This window comes from Coffea arabica, chromosome 11e, assembly GCF_036785885.1.
Source record: "Coffea arabica cultivar ET-39 chromosome 11e, Coffea Arabica ET-39 HiFi, whole genome shotgun sequence".
NCBI classification, from domain to species: Eukaryota; Viridiplantae; Streptophyta; class Magnoliopsida; order Gentianales; family Rubiaceae; genus Coffea; species Coffea arabica.
In genome coordinates this window covers 49,399,027-49,423,281 of record NC_092331.1, presented here as the reverse complement: position 1 = coordinate 49,423,281, position 24,255 = coordinate 49,399,027, and the positions used below count along the sequence as shown (strand labels likewise).

At 38.0% G+C, this 24,255-nt stretch overlaps 2 protein-coding genes across 3 annotated transcripts; both read right to left on the bottom strand.

The window, feature by feature from the left end:
* Positions 1 to 91: 91 nt before the first annotated feature.
* LOC113718944 (receptor-like protein kinase FERONIA) lies at positions 92 to 3,827 on the bottom strand. The gene has a single exon (XM_027243880.2). It carries the CDS (start codon positions 2,943 to 2,945, stop codon positions 474 to 476), a length of 2,472 nt encoding a protein of 823 aa, XP_027099681.1. The 5' UTR covers positions 2,946 to 3,827; the 3' UTR covers positions 92 to 473.
* Positions 3,828 to 12,373: 8,546 nt separating this feature from the next.
* LOC113718942 (receptor-like protein kinase FERONIA) lies at positions 12,374 to 15,578 on the bottom strand. Of its 2 annotated transcripts, XM_027243878.2 has the most exons (2): positions 15,278 to 15,575; positions 12,374 to 15,193 (listed from the first exon to the last, which is right to left on the bottom strand). In XM_027243878.2, exon 2 carries the CDS (start codon positions 15,067 to 15,069, stop codon positions 12,577 to 12,579), a length of 2,493 nt encoding a protein of 830 aa, XP_027099679.1. In that variant the 5' UTR covers positions 15,070 to 15,193; positions 15,278 to 15,575; the 3' UTR covers positions 12,374 to 12,576. The 2 variants fall into 2 exon arrangements, with proteins under 2 accessions (XP_027099679.1, XP_071928622.1); XM_072072521.1 differs by having other exon boundaries at positions 12,374 to 15,578.
* Between the last annotated feature and the right edge of the window lie 8,677 nt (positions 15,579 to 24,255).

Here is a 24,255-nt window from a genome sequence, read left to right as displayed (position 1 = left end):
TACCGGATCCAACCTACCTGATGCATAGCGTCAGGGCAGAATACCTAGTAACAAATAAAACCATCACTTTAATTAAATACAGTTAATCGAATCTCTTAAAATTACTTCACTCAATTAATTAAACTAATTAATTCACTAAACTAATTAAAGTGAATTGCATTTATCAACTAGCTTAACAAATAAAGTGAATTGCAATTGACTCAATTGGATGAATTGCAATTCACTCAATTGGATGTCAGGTGTAGCCCGGCACTTGACATCTTTTTTCAAAAAAAATGTGTCAGGTGCCGGGCTGACACTGACATGTTTAAAAAAAAAAAGGGTTTCTGTCGGGTGTCGGGCTGTCTCAGTCCGGTACCCATAGTTTTATACATGGGCTCTATCAGACAGCCCGGTACCCATAATTTTATACATGGGCTCTGTGAGATCCGCAAGTATCTGACTTTTCTTTTTTACACCTATATTCTAATCAATTAGCCTCTCTCATTTTCAGCCGCCTCCTGAAGCTGCAACGCGAATTCGAGGCTCCAGACTACATCATTCATTCCGGGTCGTTCAATCCCCTGATCTTTCAAACAGTTGATCGCCGTTTCAGCAAAACTCCTCAAACACTCGGGAGCAATCTCGCCCTTCATGTGAGGGTCTACAGTTTGATGGATGATCCCTTTAGCGTAATACCTCTTGCCCCACTCCGCCAAATTCACCTGCTCCTTGGGCAAGTTGGGAATAATGGCTCCCCGCCCACACAGCACTTCGAGCAAAACCACCCCGAACGAGTACACGTCCGACTTGTCCGTCAACTGCTGTCTCTTGTAATACTCGGGATCTACGTAGCCGAAACTCCCCTTCACCTGCGTGCTGACATGGCTGTGGATTCCACCGCTGGGGCCTAGCTTGGACAGACCGAAATCAGAAACCTTGGCCACCCATTTCTCGTCCAGTAATATGTTGGTTGACTTGACGTCCCGGTGGATGATATTGTGCTTGGCGCCGGTGTGGAGATAATGCAACCCTCTGGCTGCGCCGATGCAAATCTGAAGCCGTTGCTTCCAAGGGAGGGGTGGATTATCTGTTTTGTAGAGGTGGTCGCGAAGGGTGCCATTGGCCATGTAATCATAAACCAAGATCATCTCTCCCTTCTCGTCACAGTAACCTATCAGGGATACCAGATGAAGATGCCTTAGATTCGACAGCATCTCGATCTCGGTTCGAAATTCGCGGACCCCTTGACTTGACGAAGGATTTAATCGCTTAATAGCAACTGTGATTAGACTATTGTCAATGTACCCTTTGTACACGTTTCCGAATCCTCCGGTTCCGATCACAAACTTAGCATCGAAGTTGGCCGTAGCAAAGATGATCTCCTCCAGGGAAAATCTTCGGCAAAGATCTAGAGGCAGTGACGAAGACCTCGATGCACTTGTTGTCTTTGATGACCTGGACCTGGTTGAAAGTTGGACCCCGGATGACTTTGAAGCACTTTTCTGGTCAAAATCTTTTACCCGTCTCCTTAGCCGCCGGGAAATCAAGAAACCGATGATGAAAACCAAGGCAGACCCTCCGACCACCCCTCCCACGATAGGAAAAAGTACCGGAGATTTTACACCTCTCCCCTTTTTCGGTGACTTGCTGTTTGGCATCGGGGAATTGGGATCCGCCGCCTGATCAGGATTGGTCCCGGCAAGACTGCCGCTGTTGCTCAATTTGAACAATTCTAAACCATTCAAGATTGCATCAGCATACTTCGGCTTGACGTCGAGATTTGGGTACAGAGCAAGAAACAAGCCTTGCTTGCTCGGGCGACCATCCGGTGGGTGTGGAACGAACACGACGTAGTCTCTGAAAACCGGGATTCCGGGGCCGCCGGTCCAATTTATAATATCAGCCTCTTCCTCAGCTGTTTTGTTACTGATGAATATCCTGAACACCCGTTGGTTCTCTTGTGTAATCAAATCAGGGTCAATCTCGCAAAAATGCAACCTCAGGAGATAATTAAACCCAGAATCAACAGAGAACGTCCAGCTCAAGTTGAATCGGGTGCTAAACTTGCCCATCGCCCTTGCGGTAGTATAAACTATCGCTGGCGCAGTGTAATTTGGGGTTTGCGGAGTGTACTTGACAGCAATTTTATTATTGCTCCATGGATTCCCTTCATCTGCGCCCCAGGTGAAGCTGTCATCGCTATCCCACCCTCGGAACATCCCACTATCATCTAACGCAGTAACAGCTTGTCCTCCGACGTTAAGCCTGTAAAGAGCTTCGAAGGCAGTGTCGTTCTGATCAAGCTCGAACTGAATGTTGGGATCATTCACGTTTTTGAGGGGATTACTGGACATATCATGGTTGCCCATGTAGAGTCCGTCCGGGGTTGAAACAACTTCAATTCCATTAATGAACGCGTAGGCCTTCGGAGAGGGCGAAAAGGTAACGTTGAGGAATTGGTTCATAGCCTGAACATTAATGATGAATTCTTTAACAAGGGAGGCAGATGAGGATCCACCGAAAGAAACTGTTAAAAATGCGCTAAAGTTGCTCAGAAGGGTGTAGTTATTAGCCAAGACAGCGAAGAAAGATTCAGTTGCGTTGAAGTCGCTGGAGTAGGAGGCCGGGTAGAAGTAAAGGCGGACGAACTTTTTTCCGGGGGAGACAGGGAAGGTATAGGAGAAATTAGAACGAATGATACGGGCAGTTAAATAAGGGGCTCCGGAGACCGAAGAGTCTTGCTCGGTGGCTGTGACAGCTGAAGAAATAGTCGCCATGTCGTTAGGGGAGAATTTTGAGCCGGCGTCGCCGTACCAGTTCCGGCCATCGGCTGAGGTTGCGTTTGAGGATGATCCGCAGTTGATCAGGATGTAATCTGTGGGGCTGTAAGGTGGAGTATCGCTGGAAGTGATGATGAACAAGAGATTGAAGAGAAAGGAAAGGTATACAAGAGGAGTAAACATTGGAGCAAAATTAAGAGGGTACCCCAAAACACACAGATTACTCCTACATCGATGGAGATGATCGGTTTAAAGCTGGTGTAGGATTTGCAGGATGAGGTGGGAGGAATTATTGGTCCTTGGAAAATGAAGTGAGGATGGCTCCGTCACTGTAAACTCCTGCGTGGACTTGCCAAGTCGGAAAAGTCAAGTCTTTAGACTGATTCAAACTATACTATACTCCCATACTCCAAAGAGTAATTTCTATAATTTCTTTTGGAGGCAGGTAAGGAAAGGGACAAATTTCTGCTTGAAATTATTTCTTGGAAGTTAGCAAAATAGAAAAAGATTCTTGGGTTTATCAGTCTATCACCCTGGTTGGCAGCCGGCTGCCATGAGAAAAGAGTCCAATAGAGAGCTGGGGGGACCATGGTAATTGTGGTCGAGTCTGTGAAGAGAAAGCTGTGGGGTACTTGAGAAAATTCTGTGGATACTAAGACATTAATTTCAATGAGAAGACTAGCAGCAGCAGCAAGATTGCAACTTCATCTTTCAGTATCATTGCTGTACTAGCAGCGGATATGGACCGGTTAATTTGGAGCAACTCTGGCGGCCTTTCTATTAGAGCTTCAGTCATTTTGACTGTGTAATTGTAGTTCCTTCAGCTCAACCGATGTGAGTGGGGCAGTGCAGCAGTCATTTTGACTGCTGCTTTTGAGATCGCAAATAGCCCGTCTGGATACTATTTTCTGGAGTTTCTGTTAAAAAAATATTGTAACGATATGATATGAGGTAAAAAAAGTGATTGAAAGATGCATTATCGCAAAGTGTAAAATTTTTTGGGAAGAAATGGGAATCCAAACAAGGCCGACTCTTGATTTTTGCTTTACCTCAAGCTGTGAATTTTGTTTACATGTATAATTGATCAGGCAGAGAATATGAGTGGCATATCCACATAGATTACTTGTTTCGGTCTTATCAATTTGTTAATCAATCAAGCAGGTAAGAAGAGAGTGTACGAGCTTGTCATGGAACGGATGCAGAAGATCCCGGAAGCCGAAGCCCAACAAAAACACGGCTCCCCAGCGGCGCAGCCTATTCCTCAAACTGCCAAATGCTTGATCTAAAGGTAATTATTTTTTAGTTTTTTCTTTGACTTCTATTTTGGATAATTTTTCCTGGGATTTTTTGGAGGCTTTTTGACATTTTTCTGGGTTTCAAGTTTTATTTGGTTTAATCTTAGGGAAGGTAAATAAAATTTTTTTTCTTGGGTGACTGTTGGATAGGTTTTGTTAAGTGGGTTTGCTTTAGTTTTTTTAATTGACAGTCTTTAGGATTTATAATCTCTATGTTTGACAGCTTAAGGTTATCTCTGAATGGGGTTTTTGGCATAGAAATGTAATTTTTGGTTGAAGTGCTTGCAATTTATGAGCTAATGACTCGTATGATAGGCAATTTAATGACAGTTTTGGTCTTCATCCCATAAAATTTATCGCACTTCGGGAACTGTAATTTTTATGAAGAGTGGATAGAATTTGAAAATTGATGCTGTAGTTTCTCGTTTCACCCCCATGAAGAGCTTTAAGTGTTGTACTAAGACATAAAGAATTGTGGAGCCAAGATGTTTGTCCAATCGCAGATGTGATTGCCAACTAGCGCGTGCATCGGAACACTTAATTGCTTTAGTTTCTTAATGCCAGCTAGCGCGTACTACAAAAGAAGTTGTCTTAGTTTCGTTGGTAATAATCTGTGGGCTCATGAAAAGACACATGCATTGGACTTTTAGGGAGTGTTTGAACGGTAAATGGAGGAATTGAATGCAAATGTGTTTGCCAATTTATGTAAGTTATAAATATTTTGGGAGAACTTAAAAGGAAAATATGACTGTGTCAATGAAATGGAACGGAGGGAGTATTAATCAAGGATTTTTCTTGTTTTAGTTTTGTAAGTGGTCATTTACGTTTTCTCTAATCGAATGTGGTTTAATTCAAGTTTATGAGTTTCTTAGTGAATTTCTGTATCTGTTAAGAGTGTTGCATTGCTCATTTATGTGCTTCTTTGTGATAAAGCTTATATCCTTCTTTTGTACCTTACTTTTGTTGGTTGGAGATTTGCTTCAGTTGGTAGGCAAAGAATAGTGCCACTTTGGAGACAATGTATATGAACTTGTTTTAGGATGTATATGCTCTGTTGCAGCTCAGACATACTCAGTGAGAGAACTTTTTAGTTCCTTTGCTTTGTGTGGATCTGTGTTTAGCTTTTTGCTACCTTTGAATGTTCTAACCCCAAAGTTGTTTCTAGATGTGCTAACTATAATGGCCTGACTAGTTTTCTGTTGTCAACTGAACAAATTTTGATAATTTTGTACCTCAGAAGTATTGAAGCTAATCATTCTGTTGTAATGGAAAAGATTGCAAATGTAATGCCTTTGTACTAGATAATAAATGTTCACCTGCAGTACATCAGGTTTCTGTCTAGGTTTTTTCATTTGTACCTGAATGTTTACCAAATTCTGTCAAAGCATCAATCTGAACCTTATGAAATCATCAAGCTAAATGGATGTCTTCTTTTTTATTAAGAGCAGTTGTGTTTCGTGACTGCTTTTTAGTTATATTAAGTGAGTAGACTATTTGGCGTGTGACAAACTGGCTATAAGTGCAACTGCTCGCATGAAGAAAAAACCATGGGATTTGGCCAGTTACAGCTTTCATTTCTTGTATGAGCCTCATTTTTCACTTGATACTGGGCAAAAGGACTTGAAAAAAAAAGAAATAGGAAATTATCCATGTAGTGGAGCTAAGCTGGAAAACAATTGTGGCCTATTGAGGTTTGTAGCCAAAAGCTCTCTTCCAAGGGGCATGTAGAGATACATTGTATCCCCAGCTAGGAAAGAATCTGATTAAACAGCTTTTCCAGAGAAAAGATAGCTGAGGATAATACTCACATTTAAAAATAAGCTGTATTCCTGGGAATCTGGGCTTTTATTGAGTTTGAACTTCAGTTGAATGGAAAGTATGTTTGAGTTAGGGGCAGAGAGAGATATAGGCAAATAACAGTTGTTGAGTATTATAGTTTCTGATATCTTTTCCTTTCGAGGTTGGAACAAAGTTCAATTCTTAACAGTTGCTTGTTAGCAACTTTCATTGCATAGTGTTTTCGCAGCTCTCATACTGTTATTGAAGTCTGAAAACCCTACTGGCTAATTGCTGGTAACAAAACTGCTGTGAGTGCAAGTTGGCATGTTACTGGTTTGGTATCTACACTTGCATTGAAGAATGATACTCAAGCCTGTTAGAAGTGGTTTTTCTGATGACATTACTCGGCAAAGCTGTAGCTGGATTCATCATTCTTGTCATCAGTAAATTCAAACACGATTATAATCTTGAAACCGTTTTTTTGATGGAATTTGCTTTCCGTCCTCTTAAAACCCAAAGTTTTTGTGGGGCTTGGCTGTAGATATAAATAAGGTGTGTTGAAATGAGGGGTATATTTGGTTCCTAACACACATTAACTTTTTCATGACCAGTTCCATGGAATGGAAAGTTGATTCTTACGATCCAGGTAGAAAGGAAGAGAGAAGTGAGCTTTATTAAGTGATTGAAATTTCCAGCTATCACTCTCACCATCTATCTTTCTTGGAAGCCTGAGCAATGCACAAGATTTTCCAAGACATAGTCATCAAGTTATGTATAATTTTGTCAGGGTGAAAGCCATTGTTGCCATCAGGGGTATAAGCTGCACCATGCTTGTCAAACTGGTGACACTAACAGATTAGCTCTTTGTTTTACCCCAATGTACCCGTGTCGACATAACTTGACACCGGTACTGGTATGGGATCCGTTTGGGACAGTGGATTGTCCTAAAAAGTTGTGGTCTTCTTAGTCGTGTCGAAATTTTGTGGTCTTCTTAGTCGGTTATTGTTGTTTGCATATCTTTTTTTTTTTTTCGGAACAAAAAAATCAATAGGAAAACCAGTTTATAGTTCTTCTACTATTTATTGTGGTGACATTTTTCTTCTCTTTTTCTTTATTTATCTTTTTCACTTCAACGTATCTAATGGTGTTTGTTCAATGTTCTAACAGGTTGCTGAGGCTGCTGAGATTGTGTCATTATTAATCCGTGAAATTCTGTTCGAAACTCTTCGATGTAATGCGACCTGGACCTAGACTATCCTGTTCTGGAATTTAGTTTTTTCTAATAAGCATCTTGTGGACACAGTTTTTGGTTTATTTTGATGCTGTCTCCGTATCTCACATATTACTGAGTTATGTGTTTATAATGCAAATCTCATGGACTGGTTTTTGGCTACCAAACTCAAAATCTTGTGCCATAGTTGTGTCTCGCCATGTTTCTGAATGACCCCGTTGTGAATGTCTGGAACCTATAAACAGAGCATATGCCAAACCAAGTAAATGAATCAATGTAGTGAATATTTTGAAAAATACTCATATTTTTTAATTAATTAATTTTATGAAACACGTAATAAATTTTTGACGTATTCTTTACAAATTATACATCAATTTTTGAAAAAAAATTTTAAAATTTCAAGAAGGACAATGACTTATCCTCTTAGTTATTTATAAAATGACAGCAACATGTAGCCTAACTTTGTAGATGCACATACAAAAGTAAAAAGGTAATAAAATTTGGAAAACTTCTTTTATATATTGTCAATGTATAATTTTTTTTACACTATCATGTTTAGATCATATTACATAATATGAATTTAGATTTTAAATTCAAATTATGCGCATATGCGGCATACATTCAAAGCCGTTAGTGTTAAAAAAAAAAACACTACCCTTACGTTGTGAGTGTATAAAAAGTTAATTCATAAAATTTTGATAAATTTAACACCTCATACACAAAAATAAGAGTTAAAATTGGTATAAATGTGGTATAATTTTAAAAAAAACATATTCATAATATTCATGAATGATATTTCTCCATCCTTCCCTATCTCTTGTCAGGATAACTTTTTCCTTTGTCCCTAGTTCTAGGGCTACTTTTGCGTACTTTTTTTTTTAACGATAGAATTCTTATAATCTAATCTAAGAGGAGGGGAAGAAAGACTCGATATAAATAGAAACTGCATCGAAGATGATCAATTAAGACTATTATATATTGTGGCAATTTTTTGTGGGAGGCAAGGATTACCAAGACTTTTTAAAGGCTTGGTGGTGACTACCGGGCCAAAGGCCCAGTGGCTACTTCTGCGTACTTTAGATGATGACCTATGGCTGTAGTTGGGAGTTGGGACAGAGTAGAATACTTTAGGTCTCCCTTTCGGATAGAAACCTTTAATCAGAGCTCCACCATATTTAGGTGGCTGTCATCTTCCTTTTCTTCAAATTGATTTTTTTTATTTTCTCTGACTTGGAACTTTTAAAAAGAAAAGGTTTTTCAAGAGAACATATGTGGGTTATTATCATAACTAATGTTAGAATTGAAAGGAAACTAAAAATCAAAGTTTCAAAGGTTAGGAAAAACTCTTCAAACAAATTTTTATCACTCAGAGAAAGAATTAGATTCATCTGATGAGGACCCCAAATAAGAAAGTGATGGATCAGCCATGCCATGTTGGGTGGCACACTTTCTTCTCTAGAGACCCCGCCTTTATGAACACATTAAAAAAAATCAATAACTGAAGAAAATATTGAAAATTGACACGGTGCATTTGATAAAAATAAAATCTAAAATTTGAAATCTAAAGTTTTGAGATTTGAATCCATTAAATTATTGATTTGTTCAGTACTGAAATCCTAACATGTAAACGTATTCTGCATTAAGTAATAAATGAACAATTTATCACTTATATTTTGGAGTAAGTTTTGTCTAGATAATTTAGAGCCACTTAATTATTTTAAATGTTCTATTTTTTGGTTATAAAACACATTTGACTATGTTAAGATCATCTATTAAATTTCAGTGTAGAAATGAGTTATCAAACAAAGCCAAAGAAATAAATAGAATAGTGGATACAATAATGAGTTTATTGCCAAAATAACTCTTCTTCCAAAATATATACCCAAAGTAACCTAATTTTAAAATTTATTACCTTTGTGTTCCTTTTTTGCCACTTAGGCTGCATATGTGTCAGGATGAAGATAAAAACGTCCTCCATTTCTCTTTCTCATCTAATATTTTCTCTCTAAACCTTCCCACATTTTTTTCTTTCGTTATCTTTCCCTTGTCAAACATAATCTAAGAAGCCAATCTTTATATTAACAGTATCTAAAAAATATGTTTCGTGAGTCAATAATCTTAAGGCAGATGAAGATTATTCTCTTGTCTTTTCAAAGAGGAGGAAGGAAAACAAATATGATAACATTAAAGTTTTTGTAATTGCTTACAATTTTCGTTGCAATTTTTGTATTTTTAAAATTTATTTTTTGAAAAAAATATATGCAATAGATTTGATACGTTTAAAAAAATTCAGAAACCAATAATAGCAAGGTCAATAATGGTAGAATTTATTTTAGGTAATTATAAGGAAATTATAAAAGTTATGCAATCTTCTTATGCTGCTATAATAAAAAATTTTAAAATTTTAGTTCATGTTGGAAACCATAAACTGGATTAGAACTTTCCTTTCTTGTTATCCTACATGACAATCAGGATAACTAGATGGCAACAATAATGTCATTATGGTAATAAAATTTGAAAGTGAATCATATTTGGCAATATTTTTTAGCAAAAGTGTTATTTTGGCAAAAAACTCATACAACAATAGCAATTTGTGTATCTTAAATCACAAATAACTAATTAATATCCCTACTCAATAGCAATTCCTTTATGACATTTCAACTGAAAACATGCATATCCTCGTGCAAAGTATTATATTAACTAATGACACGGGCACATTCTATGTGTGTACAAATTTAAAATAAGTAAATTTTTAGACAGAAAGTTAATAAAGTTTTTGGTAGTTATTGAGGATTTATTTTAGACATATGAATGGAAATAATTTGTTTTTCTATTTCTTTTTTCGATAAAAATGTTATGGGCCATTATTACCATATTAGAAGTTTTGTTAGACTTAAAAAATGGGAGATATATGTGTGTGTGTGTGTGTGTGTGTTTATTTTTGGGAGATGGTAATACCATTTTTCCCTTTATTTGAAGGATAAAATAGGATTACAAAAAGTAATAGAAAAAATTTACACCAACCCTGTTCTCTCCTTATATGTACACTGTATGTATGGATAATTGTTTGCGTATTTGTAGGATTGCTTCTTCTAAATATGTCAATTATCCAATCACTACACAAAATTGTTGGTGAAATTTTTCCTTCAATAAATGCCTTTAGGTCTTGTTTGGAAAGCAATTTTTGGAAAGAAAAATTGCTACGTTTTTTTAACACATTTTCCAATCATCTTTTTACTTCATATATATCAAATCGAAATAGTAATTTTTCTACAAAAAATTCTGAAAAATGCAATCCAAATTATCATTTCATGTCTATTAATAACCTGAAGTGTTATTTTTTTCCCTTGAGAACTCAAAATTTGTTCCAATGTTACCCATCTTATCAATATTTTCCTATGATGGCAGAGTCACACAATTTTACAAATTCTAAGGGCACATTTGCATCCAGTATAGATTTATTTTTATGGGGTCAATTGTGTCCAAATATAAATTTCGACCAGAGTCCTTGAAGTTATCAAAGTACTGAGGACTTGTTTGGTTCATAGGATGACACAGGATTGGATTAATTATCCTGTGTTATCTCATATTTGATTACATTTTATATATAGGATGACACATCTTACTTAACTGAATTAATCCCCTATTTATGGGATAAAATAATCAAATAGGGGGAGGTGATATTAGTTATCCTGGGATAACTAACAAATAGGATGATCAACTTTTAGACTAATTAACTCTTAAAAAAAATATAAATTTATACTCTTATAATTATATAACCCAACTCCCACGTGATAATATAAAACGAATGGACTAATTTGCCCCAACTAATTAATTTTAAAGTTTTTGACTAATTTACTCCTACTACCAATATAATATAATTAGACTAATTTGCCCTTATGAGTGATACAAATTCATACTAACTATTATATAACCATACTCTCACATAATAATATGATAATAAATGGACTAATTAGCCCCTACCAACTATATTGAAATTTTTTGACTAATTTGCTCCTATTTATTATTTTAAAAATTTTGACTAATTTACCCCTATTAATTAATTTAAATTTTTTGACTAATTTGCCATACTAACATCATAATAGAAGGACTATATTGCCCTTGGACTAAATAATCCTTCCTAAGCTTATTTTCTAAACCAAATTCTATATAAATATATAACCTTATCAATTGGCCTTTATGAATGAGGATTTCAATAAACTCAAACTCGGTCCAAAGAAAAATCTTCTGTATTAGATTGAGTTCAACTCATTTAAAACTCTTAAATGGGTTAGGTTTTAATCGATTTAACCCTAACTTAGCAAAGCTCAACCCATTATTTAGTTGAATTTCAAATTTAGGTTAAAAACTTGGTCAAAAATCTATTTTTAAGAACCCGAATGGGTTGAGTTTGAGTGAATGCAAATTTTTTATATCTTAAAACCTGTGATTTACGATTTACTTTATAATTCTAAAGTTTCAAACTACTCTATTTTAATAAAAGTTATAAATGTGAAATTTTTTATTAAATTATTTTTAATATTAAAATTATTAAAATTATATTAAATATTAAATTATTTTATTAAAAGAAATTCTACAAATTAAGGGGTACTTTGGTCATTAAAATAGTAATCTTTTCTTATCTAATTTCCAACCAAACACGGGATAAGATTATTTCCCAACATATCCTATCCAATTTATAACCAATCAAACACTAGATAACTTATATTATTTATCTGAAAATGACTCAATTCAGGATTAATAATTCGAGCATGAGTCATTCTATCTTATTTGGTCCGTGAACCAAACGAATCCTAAGCGATCAAAACCGCACCATATTATACTTATTGACTTCGCAAGAAAAAATATTTAAGAAAGGGTTTTTTTTAATGGGTACCCATATCCATTAGGTACTTTTATTTTATTAAGACATTTAAAATTCACCTAACCTATCATATATACACATACTAATAGTTATTACTTTCCCTTGCATTTAATACTTTTCCCATCCAATCTGACCAATTATTTCTTGTATTTATTTACTCTTCCTAATTAATCATACATCTCCAAAAATACTCGCTCATATTTATATACTTTCCTTAATTAATTTTACATTTTCAAAAATATATTTTAACACCACAAACATATCTTAATGGTTGCACAATACACAAAAAAAAATGCACAAGGACATAGCACGCTAGACTCCTAAGGCATGAATTATCACCTTCCATTGCATTTAATACTTTTCCCATCTAATCTTACTAACCTTCTATCGTATTTATTTACTTTTTTTAATTGATTTTACATTTTCAAAAACACTCCCAATATTTATTTACTTTCCTTAATTAATATTACATTTCCAAAAATATACTATATTGACATTACAAATAGGTTGCCCAATACAGACAAAAAAAAAAAAAAAAATAGCACAAGGACATAGCACGCTAGACTCCTAAGACATGAATATCCCACGTACATTTTTGGAGGTTTTATCTGTAGATTAAAATCCTCACCTGCCGGTGGGATTCATGATCTCGGAGAAAACATTATCAGACTTTAACATGTCACTACTGGCCGTGAATGTCCCGGTCGTAATACTACGGCTCTTCATCATGGCGGCAGAATCTTTCTCAACTCCCGAGTCTGAGAACACATCCTCGTCATCCTCAGTCGTAGTTTGCTCATCTCTTCCCAACCCATGCATACGGAAAGCAAATGGACGTCGACCACTCTCATTTTCAGCCGCCTCCTGAAGCTGCAACGCGAATTCGAGGCTCCAGACTACATCATTCATTCCGGGTCGTTCAATCCCCTGATCTTTCAAACAGTTGATCGCCGTTTCAGCAAAACTCCTCAAACACTCGGGAGCAATCTCGCCCTTCATGTGAGGGTCTACAGTTTGATGGATGATCCCTTTAGCGTAATACCTCTTGCCCCACTCCGCCAAATTCACCTGCTCCTTGGGCAAGTTGGGAATAATGGCTCCCCGCCCACACAGCACTTCGAGCAAAACCACCCCGAACGAGTACACGTCCGACTTGTCCGTCAACTGCTGTCTCTTGTAATACTCGGGATCTACGTAGCCGAAACTCCCCTTCACCTGCGTGCTGACATGGCTGTGGATTCCACCGCTGGGGCCTAGCTTGGACAGACCGAAATCAGAAACCTTGGCCACCCATTTCTCGTCCAGTAATATGTTGGTTGACTTGACGTCCCGGTGGATGATATTGTGCTTGGCGCCGGTGTGGAGATAATGCAACCCTCTGGCTGCGCCGATGCAAATCTGAAGCCGTTGCTTCCACGGGAGGGGTGGATTATCTGTTTTGTAGAGGTGGTCGCGGAGGGTGCCATTGGCCATGTAATCATAAACCAAGATCATCTCTCCCTTCTCATCACAGTAACCTATCAGGGATACCAGATGAAGATGCCTTAGATTCGACAGCATCTCGATCTCGGTTCGAAATTCGCGGACCCCTTGACTTGACGAAGGATTTAATCGCTTAATAGCAACTGTGGTTAGACTATTGTCGATGTACCCTTTGTACACGTTTCCGAATCCTCCGGTTCCGATCACAAACTTAGCATCGAAGTTGGCCGTAGCAAAGATGATCTCCTCCAGGGAAAATCTTCGGCAAAGATCCAGCGGCAGTGACGAAGACCTTGATGCACTTTTTGCCTTTGATGACCTGGACGTGGTTGAAAGTTCGACCCAGGATGACTTTGAAGCACTTTTCTGGTCAAAATCTTTTACCCGTCTCCTTAGCCGCCGGGAAATCAAGAAACCGATGACCAAAACCAAGGCAGCACCTCCGACCACCCCTCCCACGATAGGAAAAAGTACCCGAGATTTTACACCTCTCCCCTTTTTCGGTGACTTGCTGTTTGGCATCAGGGAATTGGGACCCGCCGCCGGATCAGGATTGGTCCCGGCAAGACTGCCATCGCTGTTGCTCAATTTGAATAATTCTAAACCATTCAAGATTGCATCAGCATACTTCGGCTTGACGTCGAGATTTGGGTGCAGAGCAAGAAACAAGCCTTGCTTGCTGGGGCGACCACCCGGTGGGTGTGGAACGAACACGACGTAGTCTCTGAAAACCGGGATTCCGGGGCCGCCGGTCCAAGTTATAATATCAGCCTCTTCCTCAGCTGTTTTGTTACTGATGAATATCCTGAACACCCGTTGGTTCTCTTGTGTAATCAAATCAGGGTTAATCTCGCAAAAATGCAACCTCAGGAGATAATCAAATCCAGAATCAACAGAGAACATCCAGCTCAAGTTGAAGCGGGTGCTAAAGTTGCCCATCGCCCTTGCGGTAGCATAAACTATCGCTGGTGCAGTGTAATTTGGGGTTTGCGGAGTGTACTTGACAGCAATTTGATTATTGCTCAATGGATTCCCTGGATCTGCGCCCCAGATGAAGTTGTCATCGGAAGCCCACCCTCGGAACATCCCACTATCATCTAACGGAGAAACAGCTTGTCCTCCGACGTTAAGCCTGTAAAGAGCTTCGAAGGCAGTGTCGTTCTGATTTAACTCGAACTGATTGTTGGGATCATCCACGTCTTTGAGGGAATTACTGGACAAATCATAGTTGCCCATGTAGAGTCCGTCCGGGGTTGAAACAACTTCAATTCCATTAATGAACGCGTAGGACTGCGTAGAGGGCAAAAAGGTAACGTTGAGGAATTGATTCATAGCCTGAACATTAACGATGAATTCTTTAACGACGTAGGCAGGTGAATTGTCCCTGGCAGGAACTGTTAAAAATGCGCTAAAGTTGCTCAGAAGGGTGTAGTTATTAGCCATGACAGAGAAGAAAGATTCAGTTGCGTTGAAGTCGCTGGAGTAGGAGGCCGGGTAGAAGTAAAGGCGGACGAACTTTTTGCCGGGGGAGACAGGGAAGGTATAGGAGAAATTAGAACGAATGATACGGGCAGTTAAATAAGGTACCGAAGGGCCTTGCTCGGGGGCTGTGACAGCTGATGATATATTCGCCATGTCTTTAGGGGTGAATTTTGAGCCGGCGTCGCCGTACCAGTTCCGGCCATCGGTAGAGTTTGCGTTTGAGGATGATCCGCAAATGATCAGGATGTAATCTGTGGGGCTGTAAGGCGGAGTACCGCTGGAAGTGATGATGAACAAGAGATTGAAGAGAAAGGAAAGGTATACAAGAAGAGTAAACATTGGAGCAAAATTAAGAAGGTACCCCAAAACACGCAGATTACTCCTACATCGATGGAGATGATCGGTTTAAAGCTGGTGTAGGATTTGCAGGATGAGGTGGGAGGAATTATTGGTCCTTGGAAAATGAAGTGAGGATGGCTCCGTCACTGTAAACTCCTGCGTGGACTTGCCAAGTCGGAAAAGTCAAGTCTTTAGACTGATTCAAACTATACTATACTCCCATACTCCAAAGAGCAATTTCTATAATTTCTTTTGGAGGCAGGTAAGGAAAGGGACAAATTCCTGCTTGAAATTATTTCTTGGAAGTTAGCAAAATAGAAAAAGATTCTTGGATTTATCAGTCTATCACCCGGGTTGGCAGCCGGCTGCCATGAGAAAAGAGTCCAATATAGAGCTGGGGGGACCATGGTAATTGTGGTCGAGTCTGTGAAGAGAAAGCTGTGGGGTACTTGAGAAAATTCTGTGGATACTAAGACATTAATTTCAATGAGAAGACTAGCAGCAGCAGCAGCAGCTGCAAGATTGCAACTTCATCTTTCAGTATCATTGCTGTATTAGCAGCGGATATGGACCGGTTAATTTGGAGCAACTCTGGCGGCCTTTCTATTAGAGCTTCAGTCATTTTGACTGTGTAATTGTAGTTCCTTCAGCTCAACCGATGTGAGTGGGGCAGTGTAGCAGTCATTTTGACTGCTGCTTTTGAGATCGCAAATAGCCCGTCTGGATACTATTTTCTGGAGTTTCTGTGAAAAAAAATATTGTAACGATATGATATGAGGTAAAAAAAGTGATTGAAAGATGCATTACCGCAAAGTGTAAAATTTTTTGGGAAGAAATGGGAATCCAAACAAGGCCGACTCTTGATTTTTGCTTCACCTCAAGCGGTGAATTTTGTTTACATGTAAAATTGATTAGGCAGAGCATATGAGTGGCATATGCACATAGATTACTTGTTTCGGTCTTATCAATTTGTTAATCAATCAAGCAGGTAAGAAGTGCGAGTACGAGCTTGTCATGGAACGGATGCAGAAGATCCAGGAAGCCGAAGCCCAACAAAAACAAGGCTCCCCAGCGGCGCAGCCTATTCCTCAAACTGCCAATGCTTCATCTAAAGGTAATTATTTTTTAGTTTTTTCTTTGAGTTCTATTTTGGATTTTACCTGGGATTTTTTGGAGGCTTTTTGACATTTTTCTGGGTTTCACGTTTTATTTGGTTTAATCTTAGGGAAGGTAAATAAAACTTTTTTTCTTGGGTGACTGTTGGATAGGTTTTGTTAAGTGGGTTTGCTTTAGTTTTTTTTTAATTGACAGTCTTTAGGATTTATAATCTCTATGTTTTGACAGCTTAAGGTTATCTCTGAATGGGGTTTTTGGCATAGAAATGTAATTTTTGGTTGAAGTGCTTGCAATTTATGAGCTAATGACTCGTATAATAGACAATTTAATGACAGTTTTGGTCTGCTATTGAGAATTACTCGCTTCATCCCAAAAATTTATTGCACTTCGGGAATTGTAATTTTTATGAGGAGTGGATAGAATTTGAAAATTGATGCTGTGGTTTCTCGTTTCACCCCCATGAAGAGCTTTAAGTGTTGTACTAAGACATAAAGAATTGTGGAGCCAAGATGTTTGTCCAATCGCAGATGTGATTGCCAACTAGCGCGTGCATCAGAACACTTAATGGCTTTAGTTTCTTAAAGCCAACTACCGCGTACTACAAAAGAAGTTGTCTTAGTTTCGTTGGTAATAATCTGTGGGCTCATGAAAAGACACATGCATTGGACTTTTAGGGAGTGTTTGAACGGTAAATGGACGAATTGAATGCAAATGTGTTAGCCAATTTATGTAAGTTATAAATATTTTGGGACAACTAAAAAGGAAAATATGACTGTGTCAATGGAACGGAGGGAGTATTAATCAAGGATTTTTCTTGTTTTAGTTTTGTAAGTGGTCATTTACGTTTTCTCCAATCGAATGTGGTTTAATTCAAGTTTATGAGTTTCATACTGAATTTCAGTATCTGTTAAGAGTGTTGCATTGCTCATTTATGTGGTTCTTTGTGATAAAGCTTATATCCTTCTTTTGTACCTCACTTTTGTTGGTTGGAGTTTTGCTTCAGTTTTGTTGATTTGCATTGGTAATTCTCCTTGTGTGTTTGGGTTCTTTCAATGTCTGTCTGTGGATGTTGAGATTCATATGCGTTGAACGCATTATTTCCAACATTGTGCTTGTAGATTTTTTCGCAAAAGTTTGTTTTTCAAGCAATAGGTTTTCTCTGCGAAATATTTTGACTGGAAAGAAAATATTGATTCCATAATGCATGAAATATTATCTCTTGCACTTGTGGATTTTTCTCACTTATGTCAGGGAAGCTTTGGTTTCTGTTTAATGTTGTAGGTTTTATTTGATAATTTGAGGTACAGAATTCTGCATCAGAGTGCTGTCCTGGGGCACTGGCTGTTTTTCAGATTTAGGTTGGGTCCTGCAGCAGAGTTGGGGAGGAGGATGGGCCAAAAGGCACTGGTGCCTGCCTCCCCATGGTTATTGTCACCCAAAATAAGTTGGACACTCAAGGTCCTCTTTTTGGTTGAAATGAAGGATTCGGCACATTGGGGGACCTAGTCAAGAGACAACCAAGAAGTTTGTTGATTATCGGTTAAAGGGCAACATGTGGTGCTTAGATTAGATATTTCACAGTTTTCACTAGTTAGATGTTTTATTCAAGATGATTTAGTTTATAGGAGATGAGTCCATAGTTGGAGACGATCATGTGTAGGTCTATTGGTCTTAGAATTTACTTATGCATAGCTGCCCTGAAAATCTGAATCAAAGTAATCCTTTTTTAAAACTGAGAGCTTTCCTGTTCAATTCAATGGATGAAGTTAAATAGTTCCTAAACCACAAAATAATTGGCATAAAGTTAATTGCAGGATGCCGTAGTTTTGCAATCTTTAGTCGGTTGGTAGGCAACGAATAGTACCACTTTAGAGACAATGTATATGAACTTGTTTTAGGATGTATATGCTCTGTTGCAGCTCAGACATACTCAGTGAGAGAACTTTTTAGTTCCTTTGCTTTGTGTGGATCTGTGTTTAGCTTTTTGATACCTTTGAATGTTCATTGATATTACGTCTAACTCCCAAAGTTGTTTCTAGATGTGCTAACTATAGTGGGCTGATTAGTTTTCTGTTGTCAACTGAACAAATTTTGATAATTTTGTAATTGAAGCTAATCATTCTGTTGTAATGGAAAAGATTGCAAATGTAGTGCCTTTGTACATTTAGCCACTTAGTTCACCTGCACTACATCAGGTTTCTGTCTAGGGTTTTTCATTTGTACCTGATGTTTACCAAATTCTGTCAAAGCATCAATCTGAACCTCTTATGAAATCATCAAGCTAAATGGATGTCTTCTTTTTTATTAAGAGCAGTTGTGTTTCGTGACTACTTTTTAGTTATATTAAGTGAGTAGACTATGTGATGTGTGACAAACCGGCTATAAGTGCAACTGCTCGCATGAAGAAAAAACCATGGGATTTGGCCAGTTACAGCTTTCATTTCTTGTATGAGCCTCATTTTTCACTTGATACTGGGCAAAAGGACTTGAAAAAAAAAGAAATAGGAAATTATCCATGTAGTGGAGCTAAACTGCAAAACAGTTGTGGCCTATTGAGGTTTGTAGCCAAAAGTTCTCTTCCAAGGGGCATGTAGAGATACATTGTATCCCCAGCTGGGAACGAATCTGATTAAACAGCTTTTCCAGAGAAAAGATAGCTGAGGATAATACTCACATTTAACAATAAGCTGTAGTCCTTGGAATCTGGGCTTTTATTGAGTTTGAACTTCAGTTGAATGGGAAGTATGCTTGAGTTAGGGGCAGAGAGAGATAAAGGCAAATAACAGTTGTTGACTAGTATAATTTCTGATATCTTTTCCTTTCGAGGTTGGAACAAAGTTCAATTCTTAACAGTTGCTTATTAGCTACTTTCATTGCATAGTGTTTTAGCAGCTCTTGTACTGTTATTGAAGTCTGAAACCCTACTGGCTACTTGCTGGTAACAAAACTGCTGTGAGTGCAAGTTGGCGTGTTACTGGTTTGGTAGCTATAATTGCGTTGAAGAATGATACTCAAGCCTGTTTGAAGAGGTTTCGCTGATGGCATTATTCAGAAAAGCTTTAGCTGGATTCGTCACTCTTGTCTTCAGTAACTTCAAACACGATTATAATCTTGAAACCTTTTTTTGTAGGAGTTTGCTTTCTGTCCTCTTAAAACCAAAGTTTTTGTGGGGCTTGGCTGTAGAAATAAATCATGTGTGTTGAGATGAGGGGTATATGTGGTTCCTAATATACATTCATTTTTTCATGACCAGTTCCGTGGCGTAGGGATTTGATTCTTCCGATCCAGATAGAAAGGAAGAGAGAAGTGAGCTTTATTATGTGATTGAAATTTCCAGCTATCACTCTCACCATCTATCTTTCTTGGAGGCCCAAGCAATGCAAAACATTTTCCAAGACATGGTCATCGAGTTATTTATAATTTTGTCAGGGTGAAAGCCATTGTCGCCATAATGGGTATAAGCTGCACCATGCTTGTCAAACTGGTGACACTAACAGATTAGCTACCTGAAAATCACCCTTCCACCTATGTTACTCCAGCTTTTTGTTTTACCCCAGTGTGCCCGTGTCGACATAACTTGACACTGGTACTGGTATGGGATCCATTTGGGGCACTTCAACAATTTTTTGGGTACTTTCTTTTTTGTCAGTGGATGTTGATGGTGAAGGGGGAGGAGAGAAGTGAAGTGGAAAACTTTAGGACTTTCATGTTAGAGAGACAGAAGACCTATCTAAAATTCTGAATTTCCCTTGTATAAATGAAATCTGAAAAGCTCCCAAGGCAAAATGGCCCTGTTCGTTAACAAGTAAACAACAATCGATGTACATAATTTGTATATTTCCTAGAATGTCCATCATACCTAAGTACCAGTATCCAACTCTTTAGAAGTGTCCCTTTATCCTGATTTTAGATGATTAAAGAACTAACATAGTTGTCCACTCTGTTACAGCAAATTGCATGTGTTTTGGTGTTAAACAATTGCTGCGTTTAGGATGGCAAATTTCGTCTTTAATTGTCATGTAGCAGGAACTTGTTCACCATAGAGCATATAAATACACATTTGGAGGCCTGAAGTCTTTTTCTTGTGGAAGTTCTTGGACCAGGAAAAGGAAAATGGATTTACTGGTCTGATTTATGTTGGAGATAGTGGTTGAGAGCCCTACTTTATTCAAAACGGGAAGAAGATTGTGTAGAGTTGTGGTGATACTATGTGCAGAGCAGCATTGAGAAGTGGAAAACCAGTTTCTAGTTGTTCTACTATGACAGGTCGTCAGCCTGTGCAATAATAAATATCTGCTCAAACTAAAAATAATTTCTGTAGATAGTGGTGAGCAGGGTCGAATCCACAGGGACTGGGAGTAATTGTTTCTTTTCAAGTTCACGGTGACAAGGGGGTGTTTTTGTGCAGAAAGTGACAATCAAATAAATTCAAATAAAATCTAAGAAACTACTAAAAATTAAATAACAAATTACTAAAATCAAATGAATGATAATTAAGAATCTAGCCAAGAAATAACTTCAGCAATGGTTCACCTAATTGATCATCGATAAGCAAAGGCAATTCTAATTATTTACTAATAAACAGGTTATAACTACCAAACAAGCAATGGCAGTCAACCCCTCCTTACTGTGTCGGTGATCAAGGTACGCCCGTTAATCACTGCTCTAATTGAGAAATAATCTTAGGTACGCCCGTAGAATTTAATTCCCCAATTGCCTTACGTATTAGAGGAGCCCTATTCTAACCAAATAACGCACTACCAGGGTTATTTTAGATTAGCCCGCGTATTCCCCTGACACAAACTCAATCGTGCCAGTTGTCACTATTTTAGAGCAATTAAACAATTACGGATTTAATGCCCTAATTGACAATAGATTACCCAATCAACTAATTATCTGGATCCTAGACAGTCAATTAATTAAATAACCATAAGCATAGCAATCAAGGAATATGCGAATACCAATAAATAAAAGAAAAAGATTAAATTAAATCGATCTCACAATTTTAGGCGACCCAAAGCATCCGTTGCTCCTTGACTAGAAAAAGGAATTTAGTTCATAGTTAATGAACAAAATCCACAGGAAATAAAAACAAGAGTCGCGGCCATGGTCTGCGTCTTGGAAAAGTCCAATTCGCTTCAGGAAAGGAAAACGAGGCTACAAAAGGTGATTGCTTGTTACTAATTCTTCCTGACATACGCAGGGGAAAGGAACTACTACCAACCAAAAGAAAAGTCAAAGCTCAAAGCTATACTACAAGACGAAAAAACTAAAGAAGACCAGAGGATAGTGCTCTCCTCCTGCAATCTTAATTCCTATTCTAATTGCTACTCCTCCTGTGCGGCGTCCGCCGCACCCGAGAAAAAGAAGACCCTCAGGTTTGCTTTCTTTTCCCTTTTTCTAGTTGCTGTCTTCGGTCAAAATTACCAAAAAGGTCATGCATCTCCTTGTTCCAAGAATGCCCTTGATTGCCTGCTATTTGAACTCTTTCCCGATGACCGTCAAATTGGCCTTGATTGTGACATTTTTATTCTACTCCCTGAAATAAATGCAAATTACGAAAAGTGAGTAGAATCTAATAATTAATTCACATTGGGTTAAGTAATAGGGGAAATTAATTATAAAATAAATGATAAAATTACAACCTATCAATTCCCCCCACACCTAAACCATGCTTGTCCTCAAGCATGAGAACAAGAAACAAACACCAATATTTGATAGTGGCTATTGCTCTATCCAACAAATTGCCAAGATACCAAGAAAAAATAATATTCAAGCATCAATGGTCAAGTCCAAGAAACATCACTCCGGTTAGCTTCTAAACCATAAACTCTTCCAATTTCAGATTAACTAATCTAAGAAAAAGGAATGTCGCATAACATTTATCAGCAAATGGTCCAACTATTAATCAAAATCTCAACATTAAATCCATAATTCGGCAAGCTGACTTTTATTACACACTAACACAACCTTCACTTTTTTTTCACATTTTTTCTACTTTTCTCTCTTTTTTTTTATTATTCTTTTTTTTTTTCTTTCAATAGTAACAAAAGACTGGGTCGCTAGCCATTTGAGCCTTTTGACTCGAACTCCAACATTGGCCAGATGAAGGAGCCCGGTTACTCAGCTTCTATCGCCACGTGACCACGTACTCATAGGAACTACTACCTTTTGACGCGAGAATCAACACTTGTAGGTGCAGATCCCCGGTTACTCAGTAGTAACTAATAGCGGAGTACAGTCAAGTTTATTCATAACTAAAAATCACAAAAACTCAATATAACACAAGAACCAAAAGAAAACTTGCATCAGCTAACCTCATTTTCAAACATGGAGAACTAAAGTTAATAACCGGACCAATTCACATGAAAGTGCCAATAATCATTCCCTATACCTAGGAAAGTTAACCAAAAATTATAAGAGTAAAACAATCATTGATATTCACCCAAGAGATGTTTTTGGATTACCACATTAACTTGGTACCCCTTTATTACTAAAACTTGGCAAAAGTAGAAATAGAGGTAATAATCCAACATCAAACCTTGGCATGCACTTACGAGCCAATCACTAAAAAGAAGAAAAAATGAACGAGAGATGGACAAATAACAAACTAAAAATAAAGAACTAGTATAGCTGTCCCCCCCACACCTAGATCCTACATTGTTCTCAATGGAGGGATTAAAGCAATTAAAGTGAAGAGGGCAACGAAACTTCCCTCACGAGTGGCGAAAGGATAGGAGGGAACAATGGAGGGAAGCCGAGTTCTGAGACATCCTTGCCACTTGGCGGGTGATGTTCGTCATTCGTTCATCTACGTTGTGAACCTGTGCTTGTAAGTGGCGCCACTCACCATTGACGCCAATTATCACCCCAAACAACAAAAGACAGAATATCCAACAAAGATAGCAATCACCAACGCACATTCATAGTCACCAGTGTTCCCCAACTCAACAATTAAAAGCAAACACGGGCCACCCAAGCCCAAATATGGTCAACAAAGCAACAGTTGCACTCCAAAACTAACAACCAGCAATTATTATCAACACTAGAAACTAGCAAGGTCACGTCAATAAGCATAGGGGCTACCCAAATCAGTCAGTCAACAAGCAAACTCGGGCCATCCATAGTCTCAACAAATGCATTCTAAAATTTCAACAAATGCCTCCACCAGTCAAACTATAACAACTGCCCCAATAATATGCTAAATTCAGCAATAGAAGTGTTGAAAATTAGCAATAGCAACACAGTCACACAGTCTTGGCAATTGATCAAATATCCAACCAACTAGAGTTAACAAGTTCCAGATAAAATATTCCAATAATAGCACTTAAAGACTCAACAAATGCCCCCAACAGTGGGCCTCAAGAAGTGAACAAGTCAAGCAATAGTAGTGGAAAACTCTGACATTAACAACTGAATCTCAAACCCCCAGCTTCCAAGCAGTCAGCCAGTAGAGTAGAATTAATCTAGTGGAGTCAAAATACCCACCGAGTTGATGAAACAATTCCAACGGCTGGCCCAAAGTAATGAGAACTCCAACTCACAGTCAAAAGTAAACTCGGTCCAACTAAAATTTCAACAAATATCCCCAGAAATTTCAACAAATGCTATAGCAGATCAAAGCAGTAGTAAAGCAATAGCCCCAAGTATGTACTAATCCACCAGTTGGGAACCCCGGCCACTGAGGTCACAAACAATGGTCCCAAAATAGCAATATTAACCAATCACTAGGATGTCCCCAATAATTAAACGAAATTCTACTACCCTCAACAAGCAAATCAAGCAGCACAGGCTCCCAATTCAACAAATAAAAATAGGATTGATCAACTCAAAGTCTCAACAGATAGCTCAATTGATTCCAAACATCAAACCCAGCAACAGACA